General features: G+C 48.4%; 9 protein-coding genes across 9 annotated transcripts; 3 read left to right on the top strand and 6 right to left on the bottom strand.

Moving 5' to 3' along the window:
- Positions 1-339: 339 nt before the first annotated feature.
- Positions 340-2,311, bottom strand: FSST1_007044 (glutamate--tRNA ligase GUS1; the record flags this gene model as incomplete). Its single annotated transcript, XM_083236616.1, has 3 exons — positions 340-1,332; positions 1,380-1,908; positions 1,959-2,311. 3 exons carry the CDS (start codon positions 2,309-2,311, stop codon positions 340-342), a joined length of 1,875 nt encoding a protein of 624 aa, XP_083083005.1.
- Positions 2,312-3,738: 1,427 nt separating this feature from the next.
- FSST1_007043 (Zn(II)2Cys6 transcription factor domain-containing protein) lies at positions 3,739-4,131 on the bottom strand (the record flags this gene model as incomplete). The annotated part of the gene is made up of 2 exons (XM_083236615.1): positions 3,739-3,975; positions 4,027-4,131. The coding sequence occupies 2 exons, from the start codon at positions 4,129-4,131 to the stop codon at positions 3,739-3,741; spliced, it is 342 nt and encodes a 113-aa protein (XP_083083004.1).
- A 533-nt stretch (positions 4,132-4,664) lies between these two features.
- Positions 4,665-9,243, top strand: FSST1_007042 (ABC-2 type transporter-domain-containing protein; the record flags this gene model as incomplete). Its single annotated transcript, XM_083236613.1, has 3 exons — positions 4,665-6,619; positions 6,667-8,416; positions 8,473-9,243. 3 exons carry the CDS (start codon positions 4,665-4,667, stop codon positions 9,241-9,243), a joined length of 4,476 nt encoding a protein of 1,491 aa, XP_083083003.1.
- Positions 9,244-10,232: 989 nt separating this feature from the next.
- FSST1_007041 (uncharacterized protein) lies at positions 10,233-11,518 on the top strand (the record flags this gene model as incomplete). Its single annotated transcript, XM_083236612.1, has 3 exons — positions 10,233-11,033; positions 11,082-11,303; positions 11,426-11,518. 3 exons carry the CDS (start codon positions 10,233-10,235, stop codon positions 11,516-11,518), a joined length of 1,116 nt encoding a protein of 371 aa, XP_083083002.1.
- Positions 11,519-11,751: 233 nt separating this feature from the next.
- Positions 11,752-13,083, top strand: FSST1_007040 (uncharacterized protein; the record flags this gene model as incomplete). Its single annotated transcript, XM_083236611.1, has 1 exon — positions 11,752-13,083. One exon carries the CDS (start codon positions 11,752-11,754, stop codon positions 13,081-13,083), a length of 1,332 nt encoding a protein of 443 aa, XP_083083001.1.
- Positions 13,084-13,292: 209 nt separating this feature from the next.
- FSST1_007039 (uncharacterized protein) lies at positions 13,293-14,587 on the bottom strand (the record flags this gene model as incomplete). Its single annotated transcript, XM_083236610.1, has 2 exons — positions 13,293-14,007; positions 14,064-14,587. The coding sequence occupies 2 exons, from the start codon at positions 14,585-14,587 to the stop codon at positions 13,293-13,295; spliced, it is 1,239 nt and encodes a 412-aa protein (XP_083083000.1).
- A 915-nt stretch (positions 14,588-15,502) lies between these two features.
- On the bottom strand, positions 15,503-17,916 carry FSST1_007038 (Zn(II)2Cys6 transcription factor; the record flags this gene model as incomplete). Its single annotated transcript, XM_083236609.1, has 5 exons — positions 15,503-16,136; positions 16,186-16,530; positions 16,577-16,899; positions 16,954-17,712; positions 17,767-17,916. The coding sequence occupies 5 exons, from the start codon at positions 17,914-17,916 to the stop codon at positions 15,503-15,505; spliced, it is 2,211 nt and encodes a 736-aa protein (XP_083082999.1).
- A 932-nt stretch (positions 17,917-18,848) lies between these two features.
- Positions 18,849-19,688, bottom strand: FSST1_007037 (uncharacterized protein; the record flags this gene model as incomplete). Its single annotated transcript, XM_083236608.1, has 2 exons — positions 18,849-19,404; positions 19,453-19,688. 2 exons carry the CDS (start codon positions 19,686-19,688, stop codon positions 18,849-18,851), a joined length of 792 nt encoding a protein of 263 aa, XP_083082998.1.
- Positions 19,689-20,118: 430 nt separating this feature from the next.
- FSST1_007036 (ankyrin repeat domain-containing protein) lies at positions 20,119-22,571 on the bottom strand (the record flags this gene model as incomplete). Its single annotated transcript, XM_083236607.1, has 2 exons — positions 20,119-21,211; positions 21,265-22,571. 2 exons carry the CDS (start codon positions 22,569-22,571, stop codon positions 20,119-20,121), a joined length of 2,400 nt encoding a protein of 799 aa, XP_083082997.1.
- Positions 22,572-22,903: the final 332 nt, after the last annotated feature.

The raw sequence follows: 22,903 nt of genomic DNA, 5'->3' as shown, positions 1-22,903 counted from the left end.
CTAATATATAGTCTCTAGAATATAAACTTACTATTTTTCTACTTTTAAATAGCTCTGTTATAGAGTAATTTATTAAAGAAAAGGCTAAGTGGCAAATTTGGGTCTCGCGCTAACATATAAGATCCCTACAGGCTGTAGCTTGAGATTAGTTTGTGAGCGCTTCGATAGCAGATAACACGAGACAAATTAATCCAAGCCATTTATGCAATCCAATTTTTACTTATTTTTGTATCATAAGCACAAGAGCTCATTTAGCTAAACTAGATACCTCATAAACTAAAGCATAAGTTCGTCAAATCACAATACTCGCCCATCTTTTCTTTTCTTGTCCAAAACGATCTAACCCTTCTGGCCACCTGTGGGGACCTTGAACAGCACAGCTCGGCCGTCGGGACCTTGGCCGAGAGCCTTGTCCACACGGTAGTAGCCCTTTCGCTCGAGCTGGAGGAAATCGTTCTCCTTGAGCTCAGCGATGCTGGCATCCACAAGAGCGTTGGTGAGGGTGGCGCTGTTGTCGTTGAGGAAATCATCAAGGTTGTCGTCCTTCTCAAGAGTATCCTTGGTGATGAGCGAACCAAACTCCCAGAGCTCAGCCTTGACGAGGTTCTCGGGGTCGGCGGCGAGCCAGTGGACCTTCTTGCTGGTGGTCTTGAAGTCACCGGCAAGGTGAAGCTCGAGGTTGAGCTCGTTGATGGGTGAGGCAGTCTTGTTGATTCCTCGGACGATGGCGTTACCCCAGCTCATCAGGGTAATCTCCTCGTTGTCATCGAAAGAAGCAACGTCGGCCTGGTCGAGAAGGAGCTTGGGTCCAAAAGTAACCTGCTTGGTACCGACGTCGGGGTTCTTGACGTGCTTGGGCCTGTCCTCCTTGTAAGAGTTCTCGGGGCCTCCAGTGATGGTAACAGTAACAGCATCCTTCTCCTCAATGGCCATGTATCGGGGAACGACGGGGTCGAGCATTCGCTTGTTGATGGCCCAGATGGTGGTCCAATCCATGGTGACAACATTTCGGCTAGGACCCTGCTTCAACATGAACTCGCGGAGAGCGGGAACAGTCAAACCACGGCGGATGATACCACGGACAGTAGGCATACGGGGGTCATCCCAACCACTGACACGTCCAGTGTCGACAACCTTTGTAAGCTTTCGCTTGGAGAGGAATGTTTGGATGAAGTTGATGCGGGCAAAGTCCCAAAGGTGGACTTGTCGGAGGTTCAAGGCCTTGAGGAACCAGTGGTATTGCTCGTTTCGGTCGGCATACTCGGTCGTTCGGAGGGCGTGGGTGACACCTTCAATGGAGTCAAGGATGGGGACGACGAGATCGTATGTGGGCTGTATTTGTTAATAGTCATACACAGTTAAAAAGCGGTGATGCTTACGTAGATGTTCCAGGTCCAGCCTGTTCGGTGGTGAGGGGCAGGCTCTTCTCCCTTCCAGTTGGGGAATCGGAAAATGACGGGGTCTCGCATGGAACCGTTGCTCGAGTCAAAAGCAATGCGTGCGCGAATGCAGTGCCCTCGTCCCAGATCGGTACCAGCCTTCATCTCTCTGAACATGGCCAAACTCTCCTCAGCAGGGCGGTCACGTCGCTTGCTGGCAAGACGGTTCTTTCGGTCAGCGCTCTGAACCTCGGGGTCGGTATCATCGGCGTAGGCGTTGCCGTCTTGGATCATCTTCTCGGTGAGATCGTAAATCTCCTGGAAGTAGTCACTGGAGTGGGTGACCTTGTGGTACTTGATGTCCATCAGCTCGAGATCTTTGAGAATAGCATCCTCAAACTCCTGCTTCTCCTTGGCGGGGTTTGTGTCGTCGAATCGAACGATGAGCTTTCCGTTTCCGTCGGGGGAGGTCTTTGCGAAGTAATCGTTAAGGAGAGCGGCCTTGGCGTGACCAATGTGAAGGTAACCACTAGACAAGAGTTAGACCGGTTTTTGGCAGTGAAATGAGGTCGGGCTTACCTAGGCTCAGGAGGAAATCGGGTGACAACACCATTCTCGGTGTTGGAGAGACCAATGTTGTAATTGGCGCCTCCAGACTTCTTCTCCTTTCCAGCGTTGAGCTTCTCGTTAAACTCGGGGTGTGCCTGCTCAATCAGGTTGAACCATCGAGTGATGTTGGTGTAGGCACCCTTTCGGACAAGGCCAATGGCGACCTTGTTGGTTCGAAGAGCCGTCCAGATCTTGCCATCCTCCTCTCCCAGAGTGTAGCCGTTGAGGTAGGTTCGGAGGGTAAGGTGCTTGTCGAGCTCGGCAACGAGGGGACCAAGGCTCTTGAAGTCGGCAGCGCCGATCTTCTCGGCGTCAAAAGTCATTATGGCGGTAGAAGGACCAGAAACGAGTTCGAACAAGATCTCGTCGTGACAAGGTTTAGAAGCTTCAAACGATGGAGGGGTCAAATTCTTTGGCGGGGTGATTCTGGGCCCACCGATGACTCGATGCGCACGTGATCAACGGAAACGGCACGATGGGCGATAAGAGATGAGATAAGATAAGATAAATGATAAGATTACAATGTTATCTGTAACCATCAGAGGATTTCCATCATGAAAAGAATTCGTGCTCTTGGTGATTTATTTATCTATTTTGCAATGAGTACAAAACGACTGTTATCAGGAGTTTTAGTCGAAAAGTCACCTTATAGTGGCCTTATTTTCTGCGATGCCGGACCAATTCTCAGCATTGACCAAAACAGTGTTGAGTCATCTTACATTTTTGTTAGGAGAGATTCCTGTACTCAAAACAACAACGAGGTCGTTATAGCAATGCATGTCATCATTCCAAGAACAAAACAACTCAAGATCTACCCTAGACTCAGTCTACATCTCGGACCCTCAGCTGAGAATATCGCCTACCTCACCAAGACATGGATCTCCAATACTCCGGATTGTTCAACGGAATACTACATCGATACCCTAGAGACCGTGATCCCGCTAGTCCTTCTGTGCCATGTCCCAATCGCAGGGATAACGTTAGATCTACGCAGCTAACGGAAGTTCGGTCGAAGAAGCGATGTCAACTTGTTAATTCCGACTAATTGGTAAGCCTTCCACGTCACTGTTCTCTGTGTGAAGAGCTGTCCATCCTGTCGGGTCCGGGAAATGTGGAGACTTTTCACAAACGGCGCCGGGCGGGGCCTTGACGGACTCCGATGAAGAAGCTTTACGCTTCATTTAATCGTCAGCCTTAACAATGACGTCCTGACGATCCCTTAATAATACTAGAGAAATAATTAATTCCCTCCTCCTTTATGCATAAGCTTTGCAAGCTAGGACTTGCGTGGCCAATCCAATGATGCATCAGGAGAAACCAACAACTTTGAACGGACCATTTAAGAAACCCGTCGCTAAACTATTGGCTAGTTTATGGTTTTAATCTAACTGTTTTGAGGGACCAAGTCTCCACTGCCGTCAAAGTCTGGGGCTTAAAATTTACCGAAGACCTCTGATGCCCCCGGCTTTTTACAACGACATGTCTTTTGAGGCTCCCTTCTTTTACACGACTTCCCTCGACACTTGTTTCAAGAACATCAACCACACCCAAGTTTTATATCATTTTCTGTTCATCCAAGATGGTGAGATAATTACAAATACTAATATTCCAACAATTGCAGGTACACGAAGTCTATCTAGTTCATTCATACTGGCTCTTACACCAGTTTATCCCATCCATCCTCCCAATAACCAATAGTACAAGACATAACACCAACCAACGCCATATTACAAAACCCATATCATTTCCATCAAACGTCCAGCTTCTCCCGCTCTGGCGATGCACTCCCGTTACTACCCTCAGTACTTGTATATGTAGGACTTGCCATATCTCCGTGTTCATACGAACTATACATCAAAGACTTTTGCACGCAACTACATCTCTTCAACAGCTCTTCGCATCGCTCAAGTCGTGCGAGTAGTTCTTTTGTAGGTTTGCGACGACTGCGCTTGGGAGCTGGTGTACTTGGAATGCATTGTATTCCCGCCTGTTAAAGGTTAGTTATTAGTGAAGTGTTATGCTAGTAGTATATATGTACCTTTGTGCAGAATGAACACGGGCTCTTGCGATCGCACTTCTTCTTGCGTTGTTGGCATAAAACACAAGCTAGAACTCGTGGAGGACGTTGCTGTTCAGAAGCCATGTTTACTTTCTTCGTCTTGATCAATAATAACTGCCTTGTTTGGAAGCGAAAAGAAGAATGTCGTGATAAGATAGTCTAAAGTCTCGGTCTATGAGAATCCGAGTAACGGGAGAAACCCGAGTATTTGCTGCATGTTGTAATGCCTGTTTCTTCTTGACATCCTTCGGGCGGCGGACTGAACCCGATCAATATCCACTCGGGGTCGGGAAGTCGACGGAATCCGTGACTTGATGACCCGCATACACACCCCTTTCGGTGCGACGGGGATGAGCACCTATCCGGCACTTTGGGTATTAAGAAGCTGATAGCCTGCGGTGGTATTTTCATTATAGCATCTTTCATTCATTGTTACTGTCGATCTATATCTCATCTTTACTTGAACCTTTCTTTTGTTCTTGGTTTAATTGAATACTTATTTAATACTTCAACCTCACTTGTATGTTCATCCCTGGTTTTAATCCTCTCATCCCTCTAACAAGAAACACAGAAACTTTTAGCAAAGCAGACAGTCATCTGTCTTGCAGCGCTCCATAATGGCCACCCCCGACGCCAACATGAGCTCAACACGCTCAGAGCAAAGTAGCCACGACACAATCGTCAACAACGAACTCTCTACAAACGAAAAGCCTCTCCAGTCCGCTCCTGCCCCAGGAGACCAAACTAGTTCAACAGACGACGAAGATGACGGCCCCCAGACCGAAGAGATGGTCCGACGACACTCCATCGTTCGAGACCTAGCCCGCAATTACACAAACACTTCGCATCACTTCAACGGTAGCAACGCCGATCTCTTCAACGCAGCCGACCCAGCCTCCCCTCTGAACCCTTCCAGCGAGAACTTTAACGCCAGAGCATGGGCCAAAGCCATGTCCAAGTCGATGAACGAGAATGGTGCCGGCTTTCGACAGAGCGGTCTTTGTTTCCAGGACATGAACGTCTTTGGATACGGTGCCGAAACAGATTATCAGAAGGATGTCGGTAACGTCTGGCTCGGATTGCCTAGCATGGCACAGCAGCTGTTCAAGCCAAACGCAGGCAAGCGCAGAATCGACATTCTTCGCGGTTTTGATGGTGTCGTCAACGCAGGAGAGATGCTTGTTGTTCTGGGTCCTCCCGGTTCAGGTTGTTCCACGTTCCTCAAGTCTATCTCTGGCGAGACCAACGGTATCTACGTCGATGACAGCACTTACTTCAACTACAACGGAATCGCAGCAGATGAGATGCACAAGCACCACAAGGGTGAGACCATCTACACAGCCGAAGTGGACGTCCACTTCCCTATGCTCTCAGTCGGCGACACTCTCACCTTTGCCGCCCGAGCACGATGCCCTCAGAACTTGCCATCCGGTATCAACCACAACCAGTACAGCGAGCACATGCGCGACGTCGTCATGGCTATGTACGGTATCAGCCACACGGTCAACACTCAGGTCGGAGACAACTACATCCGAGGTGTGTCAGGCGGAGAGAGAAAGCGAGTCACCATCGCCGAAGCAACGCTCTCCAATGCACCCTTCCAATGCTGGGACAATTCGACCCGTGGTCTAGATTCGGCCAACGCCATTGAGTTCTGTAAGACTTTGCGCTTACAATCCGAGCTCTTTGGACAGACATGCGCTGTCTCGATTTACCAAGCGCCCCAGACAGCCTATGACCTCTTCGATAAGGCACTTGTTATTTACGAAGGACGTCAGATCTTCTTTGGTCCCGCCGATGAAGCGAAAGCCTACTTCATCGGTCTCGGCTTTGAATGTCCCGATCGTCAAACAACGCCTGACTTCCTTACATCCATGACTGCACCATCTGAACGAGTCGTCCGTCCTGGTTTCGAGAACAAGGTCCCCCGAACACCCGATGAGTTCGCTACTTGTTGGAAGCAGAGCCAACAGTACCAGATCGTCCGCGCCGAGGTCGAAAGCTACAAGAGTCTCTACCCAATTAACGGATCCAGCGCCGATGCATTCCGTGAGAACAAGCAGTCCGCTCAAGCAAAGGGTCAAAGACTCAAGTCTCCCTTTACCCTATCGTACATGCAACAAGTCCAGCTTTGTTTATGGCGAGGCTTCAAGCGTCTTGTCGGTTCACCGGGTGTAACGATCTTCCAGCTTATTGCGAATACAGTCGTTGCACTTATCGCTTCGTCACTGTTTTACAATATGGAACCTACGACTGGAGACTTCTTCAAACGTGGTGCTGTTTTGTTCTTGGCTGTCTTGTCTAATGCTTTCGCATCTGCGCTTGAGATTCTGACGCAATATGCTCAACGTCCTATTGTTGAGAAACATGCTCGCTATGCTTTCCACCACGCCTCTGCTGAATCGTTCGCTTCTATCCTGGTTGACATGCCCTACAAGATTACCAACAGTATTCTGTTCAATCTCACGCTCTATTTCATGACGAACTTGAACAGAGATGCGGGTGCCTTCTTCTTCTACCTTCTTGTCTCGTTCATCATGGTCCTTGCTATGTCTGGTATCTTCAGATCCATGTAAGTCATTTTCCTGTCACATAATGACCTCTTACTAACATCTACAGTGCATCGATTTCTCGTACCCTGTCGCAAGCCATGGTTCCAGCCTCGCTTCTCATCCTCGCCCTCGTCATTTTCGCAGGCTTTGTCGTACCAGTCGATTACATGCTTGGTTGGTGTCGCTGGATCAACTACCTCGACCCCGTCGCCTACGCCTTCGAGTCTCTCATGGTGAACGAATTCTCCGGCCGCAACTTTACCTGCACCGGCTTTGTCCCTAACCCTCTGATCCCCGGCTACGCCGACGTGGATGATATGAACAGGGCTTGTTCCACGGTCGGTGCTGTCCCAGGTCAGAGTTGGGTCAACGGCGACGACTACCTCAACCTCGAGTACAAGTACTTCCACTCTAACAAGTGGCGCAACGTCGGTATCCTCATCGCCATGACAATCTTCAACCACATCGTCTACATCGTCGCCACCGAGTACATCTCAGCCAAGAAGTCAAAGGGTGAAGTCCTCGTTTTCCGCCGCAGCAACATGCCCGCCAACGTCAAGTCCGACCCCGAAGCCGCATCTTCCGGCCCCATTCCCGTCACTGAGAAGAACAACAACGAAGTCGCCAACATTCAGGGCTCTACTAGTGTCTTCCATTGGAACGATGTGTGCTACGACATCAAGATCAAGGGTGAACCACGACGCATTCTCGACCACGTTGACGGTTGGGTCAAGCCCGGAACCCTCACAGCTTTGATGGGTGTCTCAGGTGCCGGAAAGACTACTCTTCTCGACTGTCTCGCTGATCGTATCTCCATGGGTGTCATCACTGGTGAAATGCTCGTCGATGGCAAGTTACGCGATGATTCATTCCAACGCAAAACAGGCTACGTGCAGCAACAGGACCTTCACTTGGAAACCAGCACCGTTCGCGAGGCTTTGACTTTCAGCGCTCTTCTTCGTCAACCTGCTTCCACCCCACGTGAAGAAAAGATCGCCTACGTCGACGAAGTCATCAAGCTGTTGGACATGCAAGAGTACGCAGATGCAGTCGTCGGTGTCTTGGGCGAGGGTCTCAATGTCGAACAGCGCAAGCGTCTAACAATCGGTGTTGAGCTCGCTGCCAAACCTCCTCTACTTCTCTTCGTCGATGAACCTACTTCCGGTCTTGACTCGCAGACATCTTGGGCTATTCTTGATCTTCTTGAGAAGCTGTCCAAGGCAGGTCAATCTATCCTCTGTACCATCCATCAACCGTCAGCTATGCTCTTCCAACGCTTCGATCGTCTTTTGTTCCTCGCCAAGGGCGGACGCACAATCTACTTTGGTGACATTGGCAAGAACTCTGAGACCCTTACCAACTATTTTGTCAAGAACGGTTCTGATCCTTGTCCCAAGGGTGAGAACCCTGCTGAGTGGATGCTTGAGGTCATTGGTGCTGCACCTGGTTCCCATACTGAGATCGACTGGCATCAGACATGGCGCGAAAGCTCTGAGTATCAGGAAGTTCAGGGTGAGCTTCAGCGTCTCAAGGCCGAGGGTAACGCGAATGGTGGTGCTGAGATTCACGATGCTGAATCCTATCGCGAGTTTGCTGCGCCATTCGGCGAACAGCTTCGTATCGCTACTACCCGTGTTTTCCAACAGTACTGGCGCACTCCTTCTTACATCTACTCCAAGGCTGCTCTGTGTATTCAGGTTGGATTGTTCATCGGTCTTGTCTTCCTCAATGCTCCTCTGAGTCTTCGAGGCTTGCAGAACCAGATGTTTGCCATTTTCCAGGTCTTGACAGTCTTTGGTCAATTGGTTCAGATGCAGGTAAGTCTATACTCTCATGTCCCAACAATGAATGATCAACTAACTAATCATCACAGATGCCTCACTTTGTCACCCAACGATCCCTCTACGAAGTCCGCGAACGACCCTCCAAGACATACAGCTGGAAAGTCTTTATGCTATCCCAGATCATGGCTGAAATCCCTTGGAACACACTCATGTCGGTATTCTTGTTCGTCTGCATCTACTATCCCGTCGGCTTCCAGAAGAACGCCGAGTTTGCAGGACAGACAGCTGAGCGAGGTGGTCTCATGTGGCTTCTCTTCTGGCAATTCCTCATCTTCACTTGTACCTTTGCGCACGCCGCCATCGCGATTACCGACACAGCTGAAGCAGGTGGTAACTTGGCCAACGTCGTCTTCATGCTGTCCCTCTTCTTCTGTGGTGTTTTGGCTTCGCCTGACAACATGCCCGGTTTCTGGATCTGGATGTACCGGGTTTCGCCATTCACCTATCTCGTGTCAGCGATCTTGTCAACTGGTATCGGCAATGCGGAGGTTACATGCACAGCACAAGAGTTGACCACGTTTAACCCTCCCAACGGAACTACCTGCGGAGAGTATCTAGAGTCGTACATAGCGCAAGCTGGTGGTTACTTGACCAACAACGACGCCACATCCGACTGCAAGTTCTGCACCATCAAGGACACCAACGTTTACCTTGAGGCACTCAGCTCTAGCTACGATAACCGCTGGAGAGACTTTGGTATTGGAATGGTGTACATTGTTGTCAACATTGTTGGTGCTTTGTTCTTGTACTGGGCTTTCCGCATGCCCAAGAACAAGAACAAGAAGCAGAAGAAGGCGTAAGCTATTCAGAGTTGGCTCTTTCTTCTCTTCTTATTTTGACTTGATCTTTCTCTTCTTTTTTCCTCTTTTTTGGGTAATGGTTTGAAGATTGTTATAGAGTGGTGGATTTGTATTTAAAATCGCAATAATAGAATAGAAAATGGTGTTTGTGGGGATATGATTAGTTTCTCTTATGAGTTATGCGTCCTTGCTCTCCGAATTATGTTTTCTGGGAATGAAATTGATCAATTGACTGACTCATTGCGATTGAAGACTCCGTTAGTGCCTTTGTTTCCGATGTGTCCTTTGTAGCCGATATTCCCGACATTGCCGTTTGAAGTTGAAGATAGAGGTTGGTCTTGGAGGACACCTCGGTATATTTCTAATCAGTACTGTCGTATTGCCTAGGCTGGTGACGATCGTTGAAGAAAAGAGATGATTTATTGGCTGTGAAGCTGTTGTGTGTTGGTTAATCTTGAGTTGAAGATCAACGTTGTCGCTGACACAACTCTGTGTTGACATCATCTCACCACAGAACAATTGGGTTTGGATGAATGAGAATTAACCTAAGCATCTATAATTTTAATTGAGAGCTAGGTAATTGAACTATCATCCATCTTTACTGCAAAGCCCATCATGTTGTATGTTCGGTCTAATGGAACATGGCAGTATGACCTGATATCAGGACATGTATTCCCTGGGTAATCAGCAATTTCCTTCAACAATTCCAATGATACACGCGTAGCATAAATGAGTATCACTGATTACTCAGTAAATCTAGATAAATAATACTGATTGATCTGCAAATCTCAATGTAACCCCCTCTATTCATGCCGACCCAGTGGCCGATCTAGCCGACGCCGATGCCGCACACCGGAGGTTCAACCCCGTCTTAACCCCAGACTTTGTATGTAGATCCTTAGTCTACTGTACATAAACTCCAACGAACCCTTTATCTTTTGCCTCTGATGCTCTCATAGTTATGCTCAATTGTATAGTCCACAGTCAAAATGGCTGATACCTCGGATACCACTCCACCCGATAAAGAGTCCCAGAATGAAAAGACAAGAGACGACACCGCTTCAACACAAAGCCAAACCAACGATGAACAAGATACCATTGAAGAACCCCCAGATGGCGGTTTAAAAGCCTGGTTACAGGTCTTAGCAGGCCATCTCGCTATGTTTAATACATGGGGTTACTTTATCAGTTTCGGCATCTTCCAGCCACACTACGAATCCGAATTCTCCCTTCCACCTTCGACGATCTCGTGGATTGGCAGTCTACAAGTCTGCCTCATTTTCTTCATCGGTACATTCTCCGGACGCGCCTTTGACGCAGGTTACTATCGCACTGCATTAGTCGTGGGCCTGTTTCTGCAAATATTGGGTATCTTCATGACCAGCATTGCATCATCGTACTGGCAAGTTCTACTCGCACAGGGAATATGTCAAGGTTTAGGAAACGGAATCCTATTTGCGCCGACGATAGCAAACATGTCTACATACTTTACTAGTAAAAGGACGGTCGCTATCTCAGCTGCAGCTTGTGGTGCTGCTACGGGTGGAATGGCGTTTCCTCTGATTGCGCAGCAGCTTCTTCCCAAAATTGGATTCCGATGGACGGTACGTGTTATGGGATTGGTAGTTATCGTGGTATCTGCTTTAGTTCTGCTACTTGCCAGGACGAGACTCAAAGGAAGAAAGGCTGGACCACTTGTTGAGTGGGCAGCTTTTAAAGAGCCTTCGTATGTGTTATTTGCTGTGGCCATGTTTTTTACATTATGGCCGACTTGGATCTCATACAACTATGTAAGTTTCCTTCAAATAGTATGAGACAACGACTAACAGTCAGTTCAGGCTCGTCAGTATGCGACAGACAAACTCGGCGGTTCAGCCTCAAACTCATTTCTCATGCTCATCGCCATAAACGCAGTCGGTATTCCAGGCCGAATGATATCCGCCATTCTAGCCGATCGATACTTCGGCGCCATAAACGTCTTTATTCCCACAATATTCTCCGCCGCGTTGTGTTTATATATGTGGTCGCAAGTAACCACACTTACAGGCGGTTTCATCTGGGTGAGTATATTCGGATACTTTGGCGCCGCAATCCAGAGTTTGTTTCCTTCATGCTGCGCAAGCTTGACATCGGACTTATCCAAAGCTGGGACGAGAATTGGAATGATTTTTACTATTATTAGTATGGCTGCTTTGACAGGGTCGCCTTTGGCTGGAAAGTTGATGCAGGTGACGGATGGGAATTATTTGGCTGCGCAGATTTGGGGTGGGAGTAGTATGATGTTGGGAATGTGTTTGTTATATGCTGCTAAAAGGGCTGTGAATAGACAAAAAGTATTAGAGTAGATATCATAGTAATAATTTTGTATGTTTTGTTTAAGTGCTGGCTGTATCATGAATATGGTGCTGCTCCACCAATCGTGTCTTCAGAGGACCCTGCCGTCATAACCACTAAAAAATCATCACCACCAAAACTGCCCAGACTCAACATAACCACTCTTCCACAAGCATGTCCGCAACACCATGGATATGTCGATCTTGCACAAGAGCATTATCACGTCCTCACATACGTCAATTCATTCGTTTCGCTTCCAATGGTACGTCAACACCCTTTACCTACCCAGACCTCCCAAAGCTAACAATCCCAGATGCATCACCCCTCCTCGCTCCAGCCCTCCTCCAACGCGCCCAATCCCTAACAACCGAACACGATGCCCTCCAAAAGAACCTCAATTCCTCCTTCGACTCAGACACGGCCAAGCGTGTTGGCGAACTTTCTCGAGTAGCAGAAGCTCTGAAAGCATTGGAAAAGTCCCAATCTTCTGTCAAAGAGCTAAAGCAAATGCTCGACGATTCAAGTCTGGATCAAGACCTCGCCGCTATAGCCAAAGATGAACTCTCCTCCGAAACGGGCCAACTCGAATCCCTCTCCCGCAAACTATCCGCTAGCTTGACACCCCGCCATGCTTTTGCCGATTTCCCATGCATGCTCGAGTTTAGACCGGGGCCGGGTGGTCTTGAGGGGAGATTCTTTATGGATACTCTGTTCAAGATGTATAAAGGGCTTTGCATGAGGAGAGGATATAGACATACGGTTGTCAAGTACGAATTCGCAGACGGCGCAGGCGATTCATCTTCTTCCGCGGGCGAGAATCCTCTTCAGGAAGCCATTCTTGAAGTCCACGACCAAGGCGCCTTTGACATCTTCCGCGGTGAAGCAGGCATGCACCGCGTACAACGCATCCCGAGCACCGAAACAAAAGGCCGAGTCCATACATCCGCCGTCGCAGTTTGGGTCCTCCCCTCGTTCCCCGAAAACAGTGCTACGAGTATCGACTTCGAAGACCCCGAGAGCGACTTCTACATTAACCCGCAAGAACTCAAGATTGAAACGATGAGAGCGCGCGGCGCAGGAGGACAACACGTCAACAAGACAGAATCTGCCATTCGCATGACACATTTACCCACCGGAACGACGGTTTCGATGCAAGATCACAGATCGCAGCAGCGCAACAGAGAAGAAGCGTGGAAACTAATGCGATCCCGAATTGCAGACCAGAGACGAGAACAACGTGAACAAGAAGCATCGCAACTGAGGAACAGCGTCCTGTCAAAAACGCAGATTACTCGTGGTGACAAGATTCGAACGTACAACTACAACCAAGACCGATGTACCGACCATCGCGCTGGTATTGACGTACACGGCTTACCGAATGTGCTCGAGGGTGGTGAGAAGTTGGATAAAATCATGGATGGCGTAAAAGATTGGTTGGTTAGCAAGGATATTGAAGTCCTCGTTGCAGAAGAGGAGATTAAAGAAAAAGACAAGGGAAAGAAATAGAGCTGCACATTTGTATCATAAACTTGTATATTACGACATACAGAACCCGCTGTAAGATAGATTTGCCAAAGGATATCATACTAAATAAGATGGCATTGGTACAAAAACACAATTTCCTCCCATCATTAGGTGCGCCATACCAACGTTTCCCACGAGACTGTCGTAACGTCTTGCGCTTCGCATGCAGTCATAAATTCCTCGTAAATCCATCACATTAAACCTCCCAGAACCACCTTTCCAATCGTAGCTACCTCGGTCTTGACATGACTTCGACTCTGGTCTTCGAAATCCCGCACCAGACCTTGCACTACAATCTTTCGTACTCGCGAATCCGCTTTTGTAAACAGCTCAGCAACAGGCGCTGAGCAATCTTTCGGTGAATGTGCCAATGCGAGGAATCTCGTGTAGCAATCGATCAAAACATCGCACAGCGTCGCAAACGTCTCGAAATAATCGGGATCGAACGGTAAAGATGGCGTTAACAAGTATGTGTACTCTTCACCAGGAAGAAGATCCGTTTCGGAAGCTGCAAAGTTCATTACAGACGGTGCAGGACCACCAGCAGATGGCATGGGAGCCATCTCGTCGGGCATGGGGTGGTCGGCTGCAGAAGTTGAGCGACGCGATTTACCACCTGGACGACGGAACATGCTGGGCAGACGGGCGCGGGTGAGAGATGCAGCTGTGGATGAGTCGCCGTGGAGTTGTTGAAAGGAATCGAACTCGGAGAGCAGGGAGTTTAGACTTCGGAGGAATTCGATCGATGTGGAGGAGTAAAGGTCGACGATTGTGGGGAGGGATAGACCCAAGAGAAGATGGTTTGTTGCTTTACGGCCGAGCTTTCGAGCGTCGAGGGAGGGCATGCGGCCGAGGTCGGTCTTATCGAAGAGATATGTCTTGAACCAGTATATACGTCCTTCGTGACTATTATGCGCTGTTAGCTGCTGTAGAACACCTTGATGTCCCAATTCTGCACGTACGCTTTCCGTAGATACTCAAGTGTCGCTATACGCTTATTCGCAAGCTCTGTAATATGATGGTGCATAACACTCGCTTCATTCTGCTGCCACATTCCCGCCGTTCCTACCGCACCATTTGGCAAAAAGCCCAAAGGCGTACTCGGCACACCCCCTCCATGAAGGGTCGTCGACCCTGTCGCGCTCCGACTCAACATCTGTGTATCTAACGGCGCAGCAGTTGAAGTTTCACTCTCCGACGGTCGCGGGGCAATCTTTGCAGCAGCAGAAAGCGCGTAGTCAGGCAGAGCTGGAGGGGCAGCTGCATCCGTAACGAAAGCGTTTGTACCTAGAGAGCTACCGCGACGACTACCCAGAGAAGCTTTGCGGGAGAAGGAAGCTTTGCGGTCTTTGGGGAGGATGTTTGTGTTGAGAGGATCGAGGGTTCCTTCGCGGGTCGTGGGACGAGAGGCGGAGTTTGAGGAGGAGGAGAAGATGGACGTTGAAAAGATGGGCGTTCCGTTTGAGCTTGGTGGTTTGGGTGCCATTGTGAGAGATTGCACGTTGGCCGTGGGATTTCAGGAGGTTGAGAGATAGGGAGGGGTCGAGTGTCGGGGAGTGTGTGATCGGCAGTGGAGGAGGTCGAAGTTGGGAAGATTGCGACGTCGTAGAGGATTCCAACGGTTGAGGTTCAGTCGGAAGAGGGTTGTTGTTTCCGCTGAGCGTTATGCGCCCAGTCGTTTGTGGTTTGTTTATGTTTTGAGTTTCTTGCTTTGCTTTTTTTCGGCTAATAGATCTTGTTTGTTAATCGTCATTAATATCGATCGTCTTTGGGAGAGGTCGTCAAGTTGAAACGAAGCGAGACGAGGCGAGGCGAAGGGATCCGGGATTGGATTAGATTGGATTGAACCCCTGGTTTCGTTGGAAGAGGATGCCGAATGGGGGTTGGTTTGGATGCGTGATCAGAGTTAAAGATCTAGTCTAGGGTAAGGGTCCACTATTTCACAACACGTGAAAAATGATAAAGAATAACGTTAATTAATTGTAACAAATCGGATACTGATATTGATTTGAGCTTTGTATAATGATGGTATTAATACGGAAATTATTTGAGTGAATATTCAGTGGGTTGAGTTCATTGACGGGTCTTCCATGAGCATCGTAAAATGATGAGTCAAGTGAGGCTCTGTCTACCATTATTCAAGACGTAGCATTAGAGTTTGTTTCACGACGAGCCTCTACCGACGATTTACTAACAAAATAAACGTTTTCGGGTTTTCCAAAACGCTCATTACTAAACTCAGAGTTTCCAAGGCCCTTCTCGGAAGCAGTCTATGCTATACTCGGTTACAGTCACATAAGCAAATCACTTCCCATCAATGACCTTTGATATTGATTCGTGTATATTTCTTGTTTCATTAAAAGTTACCCATACCATCTCATCTAATTCGTGCATCATTAGTTCAATCAACCACAAAATCTCCTCCCTCTGTAAACTCGCTATGCATACTAAACTCTTCAAACTGCGCTGCCAAATCTTTGACTTGTCCACCTCCCTGCTTCGTAACCTCTAGATCGAAATCCAGAACAAAACTGCCAAACTCACCTTCTTTCTTTTCAGGCTTTGGTCTTTTTCCTTCCAAAGTACGCATAAGTCTGTTCGCCTCGGTAGCGGACATACTACCATCGCGTAGAGCCATGGCGAGCAGTCCCTTTCCAACTGGTTCAAAAACAGGGAAGCAAGCACCTAGATCTTGACATGCTGCTAGACACACCAAGAAGTAAAAGTACCAGTTGGGGTTTCTATCAGTGCCGTCTTGATTGGTGATGGTAAAGTCGGGCCGTATAGTTTGGTTTTGAAGTGCCGCGTCCCGGATGATCGTGTTGCTCACGTGCACCACAGCCGAGCTTAGAACACTAAGGGCGTGGGCATGCGGATGATGAAGCCTGCTGATGAGAATGAGACGCTGAAGCTGATTTATCGAAGCGCGTAAAACAGCTTTCGGAGACTCGAGAGAAGCAGGGTCAAGGTGCTCATTATTAGGATCCATGATAAAAGGATGAAAGATATTTGTAATAGCAACATGCACTAAAATGCTATCCAAAGATTAGAAATATTAACTCAGAGGGGGAAGCCAATTCTTACTTGAACGCCAAAACATGATCAGACATATCACCTGGGTCGATAGAAGACATCTCTGGCGGTAAAGAGTCTGTAAAAGACAAGATCTTCTGATACTTTGCTTCGACGAAAGCAAGAGGAATCCTCATTGTCGCACCCTGCTGGGCAAAGTAAACAGCCACAACCTCTTGCATGATGGTCCACAGCTCACACAACGCTTGAAACGTTTTGCCTGTATAGTCAGGTATGAAGTGACGAGGCCAGTGAACTGCTAACCTTTCATCTAACACATCTTGATCGTTTCTTCCTGGGACGGGAAACATGGGTGGGAAAGTAATGGGTCTCGTTGGAACCCAGAACGAGTTGAGTCTGTGAGGTTTTAGCATTGGAGTAGAGTATGGGAATAAAAACTTACGTGAGGTAGCTGTAGGCGCCCCAGGCAGTGTGCGCTGTTGCACGCTTCACATCAGGCTCCATAGCTTCAAAAGACGCAGCATTTTCAGGCGTATGCCGCACACCGAAAAGCTTCATCCGCTCAGCCATTACACGTCCATCATCGAGAAGATCTTGGCTATCAATGTCTGATCTCTGTAAATGACAACTGACACTCAGCATGAGAATGGAGGCTACGTTGACTAGCGAGTCGGTGGATCTCTCAGCGCGCCACAAAACACCAGCGTCTCTTACAAAATTTTGACTCAGAGCGCCTACTGTTTCGTCAATGACCGAGTAACCTTGCTGTAGGTGGAGTTAGTGGTTGATGGACAGTGGCGAGAGTGTGTGGCAACTTACACAGGCGTGGGCCAGTAGGGCATTCACTAGAAATGATGAGCAGTACTCATGGCGATGCTCGACGAGGTCGTGTACAAAAAGATTGGGGTCGAAGAAGCCAAAAATGGTATGGTTACTTTGAAGGTAATGCGAAATTGCACGGGCAGCGACTTGATCTTGAATGGCTACGCCGGTCCAGTATCCGATGCGCAGTCTGTGCAATCTTTCGTCACAGTATGTGTCGCGATGGGGTCCAACGGACTCTTCCACTTGTTGGACGAAAGACAACGTGCTTGGTGTAGCGTGGCTATTGCTAGATGATGTCGAAGGCGACGTGGTGCTGTCAGACGGCGAAGAGCTATCAATCAGAAGAACCTGACCTGGCGATCTCTGAATGGGCCTCAACCTGGGATCGGCGCTTAAAGAGGCGAGGTCCAAGGGAAACAAAGTGGGATACGCGACTCCATGCCGCACCGTCAGCTCAAACTCGAGACCAGATGATGTGGGCGGCGATATAGCCTGGGCAGTCCGTATACTGGAGGGCTGATGCCTCCCGTGCATACTGCCCTGAAGGGAAGACAAGACATCAGCCAAACTAGTCGCGCCTCTCAGTTGGCGATGAGCAGCGAGGGCTTGGTCTGCAGGTAGGGAGAGTAACAGCTCGAGAACATCACGGTGCTCCTTGAGTTCCCTTTCTACATTGGACACATGGTCGACACTGTAGACGCAGGTAGTACCCCATCTCTCACACTTTGAACAGCTGGGTCTTTTACCGTCGCACTACGTTTGGTGGGGTCAGATAATGGAAGGGTAAGAGAAAAGACAAAGACTTACACGGGCTTTTTTCACTCGACAGTTCTCACAGGCATTGGGCCTGTTGGCGCGTCTCCGCCTACTTACCCGTTTATCTGGGTCCTGACCGCCAGAAGCACCCGAGGCGTCTGGTGCGGGAAGGATGGGCTGATACTGAGGCTGAGGACTCATGGCTAGAGAGTGACGTTATAAGATCAGCCCGTCCAAGGGCCGACTTGAGTCCCCCCTGGACGCGCCTGAGCCTGTTTTTACTGGGGGGGAGCTATGCTCCGGGTACCGTAGCTTGAGCTTGGGGAGCTCGATGGTAGGTAGCACAAGCTCTGTACGTAGTAGTGCTATACCAAGATGGAATATAGAGCGATGGAGTGTACGCCCCGACAACCTGGGGTTCGGGTATGTAGTGTTTGCAAGTGGTGCAAGGGGAGCGGCCGCTAAGATCAGAGGTACGTTACGATAACCTCGATCGTGGAGTTGACAAGCCTCCCTGAGGATCGGACCTGGTAGAGGAGAACCGGTAGAGATTTTCCGAACTAGCTTATGATTCGTTGGAGTTGTTGCTTAGTGTCCTTTCTGACAGGAGTTAAACGCTTTACTATAAAAGGAAATAATTGGGTAAACAATTCCGGGTTTGAGGCGGGTTTAGTAGAGAAGAATTGATGCAGGATCGCCATGGTGAAGATGTAGATTCAGGGTAGGAAAATCAGCATGCATATAATGACTTTTGGAGAGTATTGGATTGTTTACTGCATGTTAGCCATTACTACGTCACTCTCTCGTAATAGCATGAAAGCTAATGTTCTGTAACGAGCGACGCTAAAGACCCCTGTATTTACGGGCATTTAACAATTGGTCAAGTACGGAACATGGGGAATACAGAGGTCCGTTGTGATTGTAGATAATCTCAACGGGTTAATGTAGTCTCAAGAGTCTCAAATCAATATAAACTCCCAAGCTTGATGCAATGTGCATTAGTTATATATGCCAGAAGTTTAAAAATTCAAGTCTCTATTTCTCCAGAAGCCATGTACCTACTTTGTCAAGCCCGACTGAGTGAACAATACTCATAATCGATTCACCTTGCTCTGAATCTACCTAGACGTAGCTCAACAACATCCATCAGAACCACAACTATGCTCATGTCCATGTCCATGCCCATTCTCAGCAGCCTTCTTCGCATCCCTCCCCTCCAACCCCTCAGCCTCCTTACTCACACACTTGACATGAAAAGCACTCAACTTCAACAATCCCTCTATCTCTCTCAACAAACCAATATTCTGCTTAAAATCATCCGTCTCGCGAAACTTCTGATGAGCTTCTAGACTCGGCCACCCGATGAACGCAACTAGCATGGCACCTGAATTACCTTCATCACCACGAATCGGTACATCGTTCTCTACACTCCACCCGTAGCTGATACCACGCCAGTCTGGTGATGCCTTGAGAGCTTGAGCCGTGAATTGTTCCAAACGACGTGTTGCAGAGGCCCGAGCTGAGATGGAGTAATCTGAAGGAAAGAAAGCAACGAGGACTTCTGTCACTGGAGAGCTAGCGCTATCGAGGACATCCTCTGGGGGAAAGGGGTTGAGAGTGACGTGTTTGTTCATAGACTTTTCAAAATCGGCCAGAGGTTGGAGAGATTCTATGATAGGAGCATGATCACTTATCAAGTCAGCACAGCACATCCTATATCTTCTTCATCAAACTCACGCGCTCTTGGGGTAATTCAAATGATCATCAAGAGTATCCCAGTCCAAAAATAACCATAGCTTGGAAGGATCTTCAACCTCGAGACTGGTGTAGACTCTTCGTGCACCTGGTTGTCTTAGCGCTGTGTCGATGACATGTTGATAAGTCTTTGCGGCGGCGGATTCGTCAAAGACGTTTATGCCTTGCTTGAGAGTAATGTATGAGAACTCTGTCACATTCTGGACCTTGGAAGCCATTTTGAGAGATTGAATTGATGAAATTAGGAAGAATGATGGTTCTGATATGAGATGACATGTTGAAATAGGAGGGGTAATTGTTGGGTGAGGTGATGGTGGGGTCCATCCACGTGCGCGTTTCCTTTCATCCGCATGGGACAATGGAAGGCCTGATGGAAGGCCTAGCCTTGATAAATAGTCAGAGAATTATTGTTGTTACTAGAAAGCAGGCAAATTGTACTCACAATTGTGAATCCTAATTCATTTAATTATTTGCAATATTCAGTTGTATATGAGCGAACCACTGATGGAGATTCACTGCTTATCAGTTTATCAATGTCCTTGCTTCTATCTTGTACAAATAAACCTTCTGAGTATAGACAAGATAGAGATAAATGCAGTGGCTAGATCTATTCAAAACACTAATCGAATCATCTAGCCCTAAACTCCATCATCGCTTAAGTCCATGTCTCTGAAACCAATTCTGATGATGCTCCTCCTCCCACTTCTTCTCCGCCCTTCTCAACGTAGCCGAAACATCCCAATAATCCCTCTTCTGCGCAACATCCCTCGCCGTTCTTCCCTTCCCATCCTTAACAGTCGGATCAGCTTTATAATCTCTCAACAGCCTCACAACCTCTCTCTTCTCCTCATCCCCATCTGCAGCTGCACTCGCAGCATAGTGCAAAGGTGTTCTTCCATCGACAGTCTTGGCATTTGGATCAGCGTGTGCATCGTCTAGTAGAAATTCTACAATGACTGAAGAACCGTAGCGGGATGCGAGGTGGAGAGGTGTACGCCCGTCTTTGGTGCGGGAAGAGGCGGATGCGCCGCTGTCGCGGAGGAGCATTGCTATAGCAAGATGATCACGTTCGGCAGCGAGATGAAGGGGTGTGAGACCATGGGAATCGCGGGTTGAGGGGGATACATGACGGAGAGCTTCGTTGCAGGCTTGGATATCGCCGTTCCAAGCCGCGTCGAGTAAATTATCTTCAGGAGTCTTGGCTGGTGATGAAGGTTTGGGGGCTTGGGCTGCTGGCTGTGCTGGCTTTATACCTGTCGGTTCTTCTTTCTTAGGTGAGTCTTGGTCCTTCGAAATTTCCGGATCTTTGGCTGGTGCTGGTAAAATGTCATCTGGGCTGTTATCTGTCTTGAGCGGACCATCGTCAACTTTAAGCTTGACACCTTTGGGTTCTGTCGATGATGAATCAGCAGCATCTTCAACATTGGTGTTTCCACCATTGACAGTATCTTCTTCCTCCTTGGGTACTTCCGACTGGTCTGTAACTTCTATATCTGGAGTTGACCCATTCTTCACACCATTAGTGGTTTCAGTACGTGTCGGCTCATCATCGTCAACCTCTATAGACCTCCGATGTTGTCCTACTGGAGGAGGCTCTAAGATTGGTGAAGCGACACTTGATCTCGATCCACGACTTGCAGCGCTTGGGCGTCTTGCATAATGTGAATCAGATGTATGTCCAGGAGCTGGTGGGGGTATAGGATTCTCAAACCCTGGTGGAGGAGGTTTCATAAGTGCACGCCTGAAGAAGAAGTCAGTGATTATACGGGTAGGGGTGGGGTGGACCAAACTTACGCATAAATGTTGACCATGATCTTACTCAAAACTCCCAGTTCCTTCTCCAGATCGGCATCAGCAAGCTTAATTTTTTCCTCCCACTCATCCTTGTACTTGTAGGAATTATAAAATTCCTCAAGACTTGCAAACTTGGTACCTTCTAGACCATCACTACTGATCTCTTGGAGCAACTTTGTCATCTTGTCCAAAGCAGCTGTAGCATTCCTGATAGCTTCGTCGATTTGCCTCCTTATAGGACGAGCATCATCTCCATCGATGATATCGGGTCGTGCTTCCAACGTCTTTTGAATTTGAGTGATTGTGTCTCTGGCTGTTGTTGCTTTCGCCGATAATTCGTGAATCTCTTCAGGTGTCTTGCGAAGGTTCATGAACCAGTCTGCCCAATCTTTGGCCGTTTCGGCATGTTCGCTCAGAGCTTCTATACCAGCGTAAGTAGCAAATGCTTGAGGAAGGTGCTTCATAAAGTCAAATCCCTTCTTTTGCGCGTCGGGTTTTGCTGCTGGTTCAGGCTCGTTCTGTTTTGCGGGCTTGGCTGGTTGTGTCCTGGGAGAATGACGCGGGGAAGCATTGCTATAGCTTGGTCGTCTCTCGTGAGTTGAAGGCCGAGGAGTTTCTTGGTTACTTAGTGGCGAGTTTGTTCTTGATCGAGTCCTTCCTCGAAGCATGTCTGCAGCCAAATTGGGCGCGGGCCTGTATCCTGAAGGTGGGGACCGTTTGCCTGCTCCGGGAGGACGTTTTGGTGAAGGTGGTGCCTCGTAAGAATGAAATCGTCTGGGATCTGGTCGGGAGCTATCAGTTGGGTGAGATCTCATTGCAGGCCTTGCGTTGGTTGGTTTGGGAGAACTGGGCCATGGTGGTGTTTCGTGTCCATGAGGTCGATAATCTTGCCTTGGACGCCGAGTTGGGCTTGGAGTTGGTCGACGAGAAGTAGGTCTACTCTCATCCTCTGACATCCAATCTGAATCTCTTGTCACGCGACGTCTGAGAATTCTCTCTGGAGGCGGGGGAGGAGGAGGAGGAGGAGGAGGAGCTCGACCGGTAGGAGATACAGACCTGAATCCTGAGTCTCTTCGTTTTGGTGGTGCAGGACGATCATAGTATGCGTGTCTTGGATTTCCTGCCACAGGAGGATATCGTGGCCTTCGACTCTCAGTCTCATGAGATCTCGCTCTTTGATTTGGATTCAAAGGAGGCCTCAAGGGTCCTGGATTAGAGGGTGGAGGTGGAGGTGGTCCATGGGAAGTACCAGAAGGTCTCCTAACCGGAGCAGGTCTTGTCTTTGTGGAGGGTGTTCTCTTTGGCATTTTGACCCCAAAAAAAGAAGTGCACTATAATTCAGGGTCCTTGAAAAGGCACCAGTTGATATTTAACTGATAAACCGGTTTGGAGCTAAAGATGAGTAGCGGCGGGAGGGTAGAACGGCATGACGTTATTAGAGGGATTACAGGCCTGGTGATCCACTGGAAGAAAGCAAGGATAGGCTGTGTTGCCTGCCGCTGGGCTGTATCACATGATGGGCGAGACAATCATCTGTAAGATTGATGCCTAATCTTGATTAATGATGTGCAGTTGGACATGTTCAGCTGCGGCATTTTGTTGGTCAGACGACAGGATCAGCAATAGCAACCTGGAAGTG

The sequence above is a fragment of the Fusarium sambucinum genome, chromosome II (genome assembly GCF_050947815.1).
Source record: "Fusarium sambucinum isolate potato_lamoka chromosome II, whole genome shotgun sequence".
In the NCBI taxonomy this organism is placed as follows: Eukaryota; Fungi; Ascomycota; class Sordariomycetes; order Hypocreales; family Nectriaceae; genus Fusarium; species Fusarium sambucinum.
The sequence above is the reverse complement of the archived record's forward strand: the minus strand, read 5'-3'. Positions and strand labels throughout refer to the sequence as shown.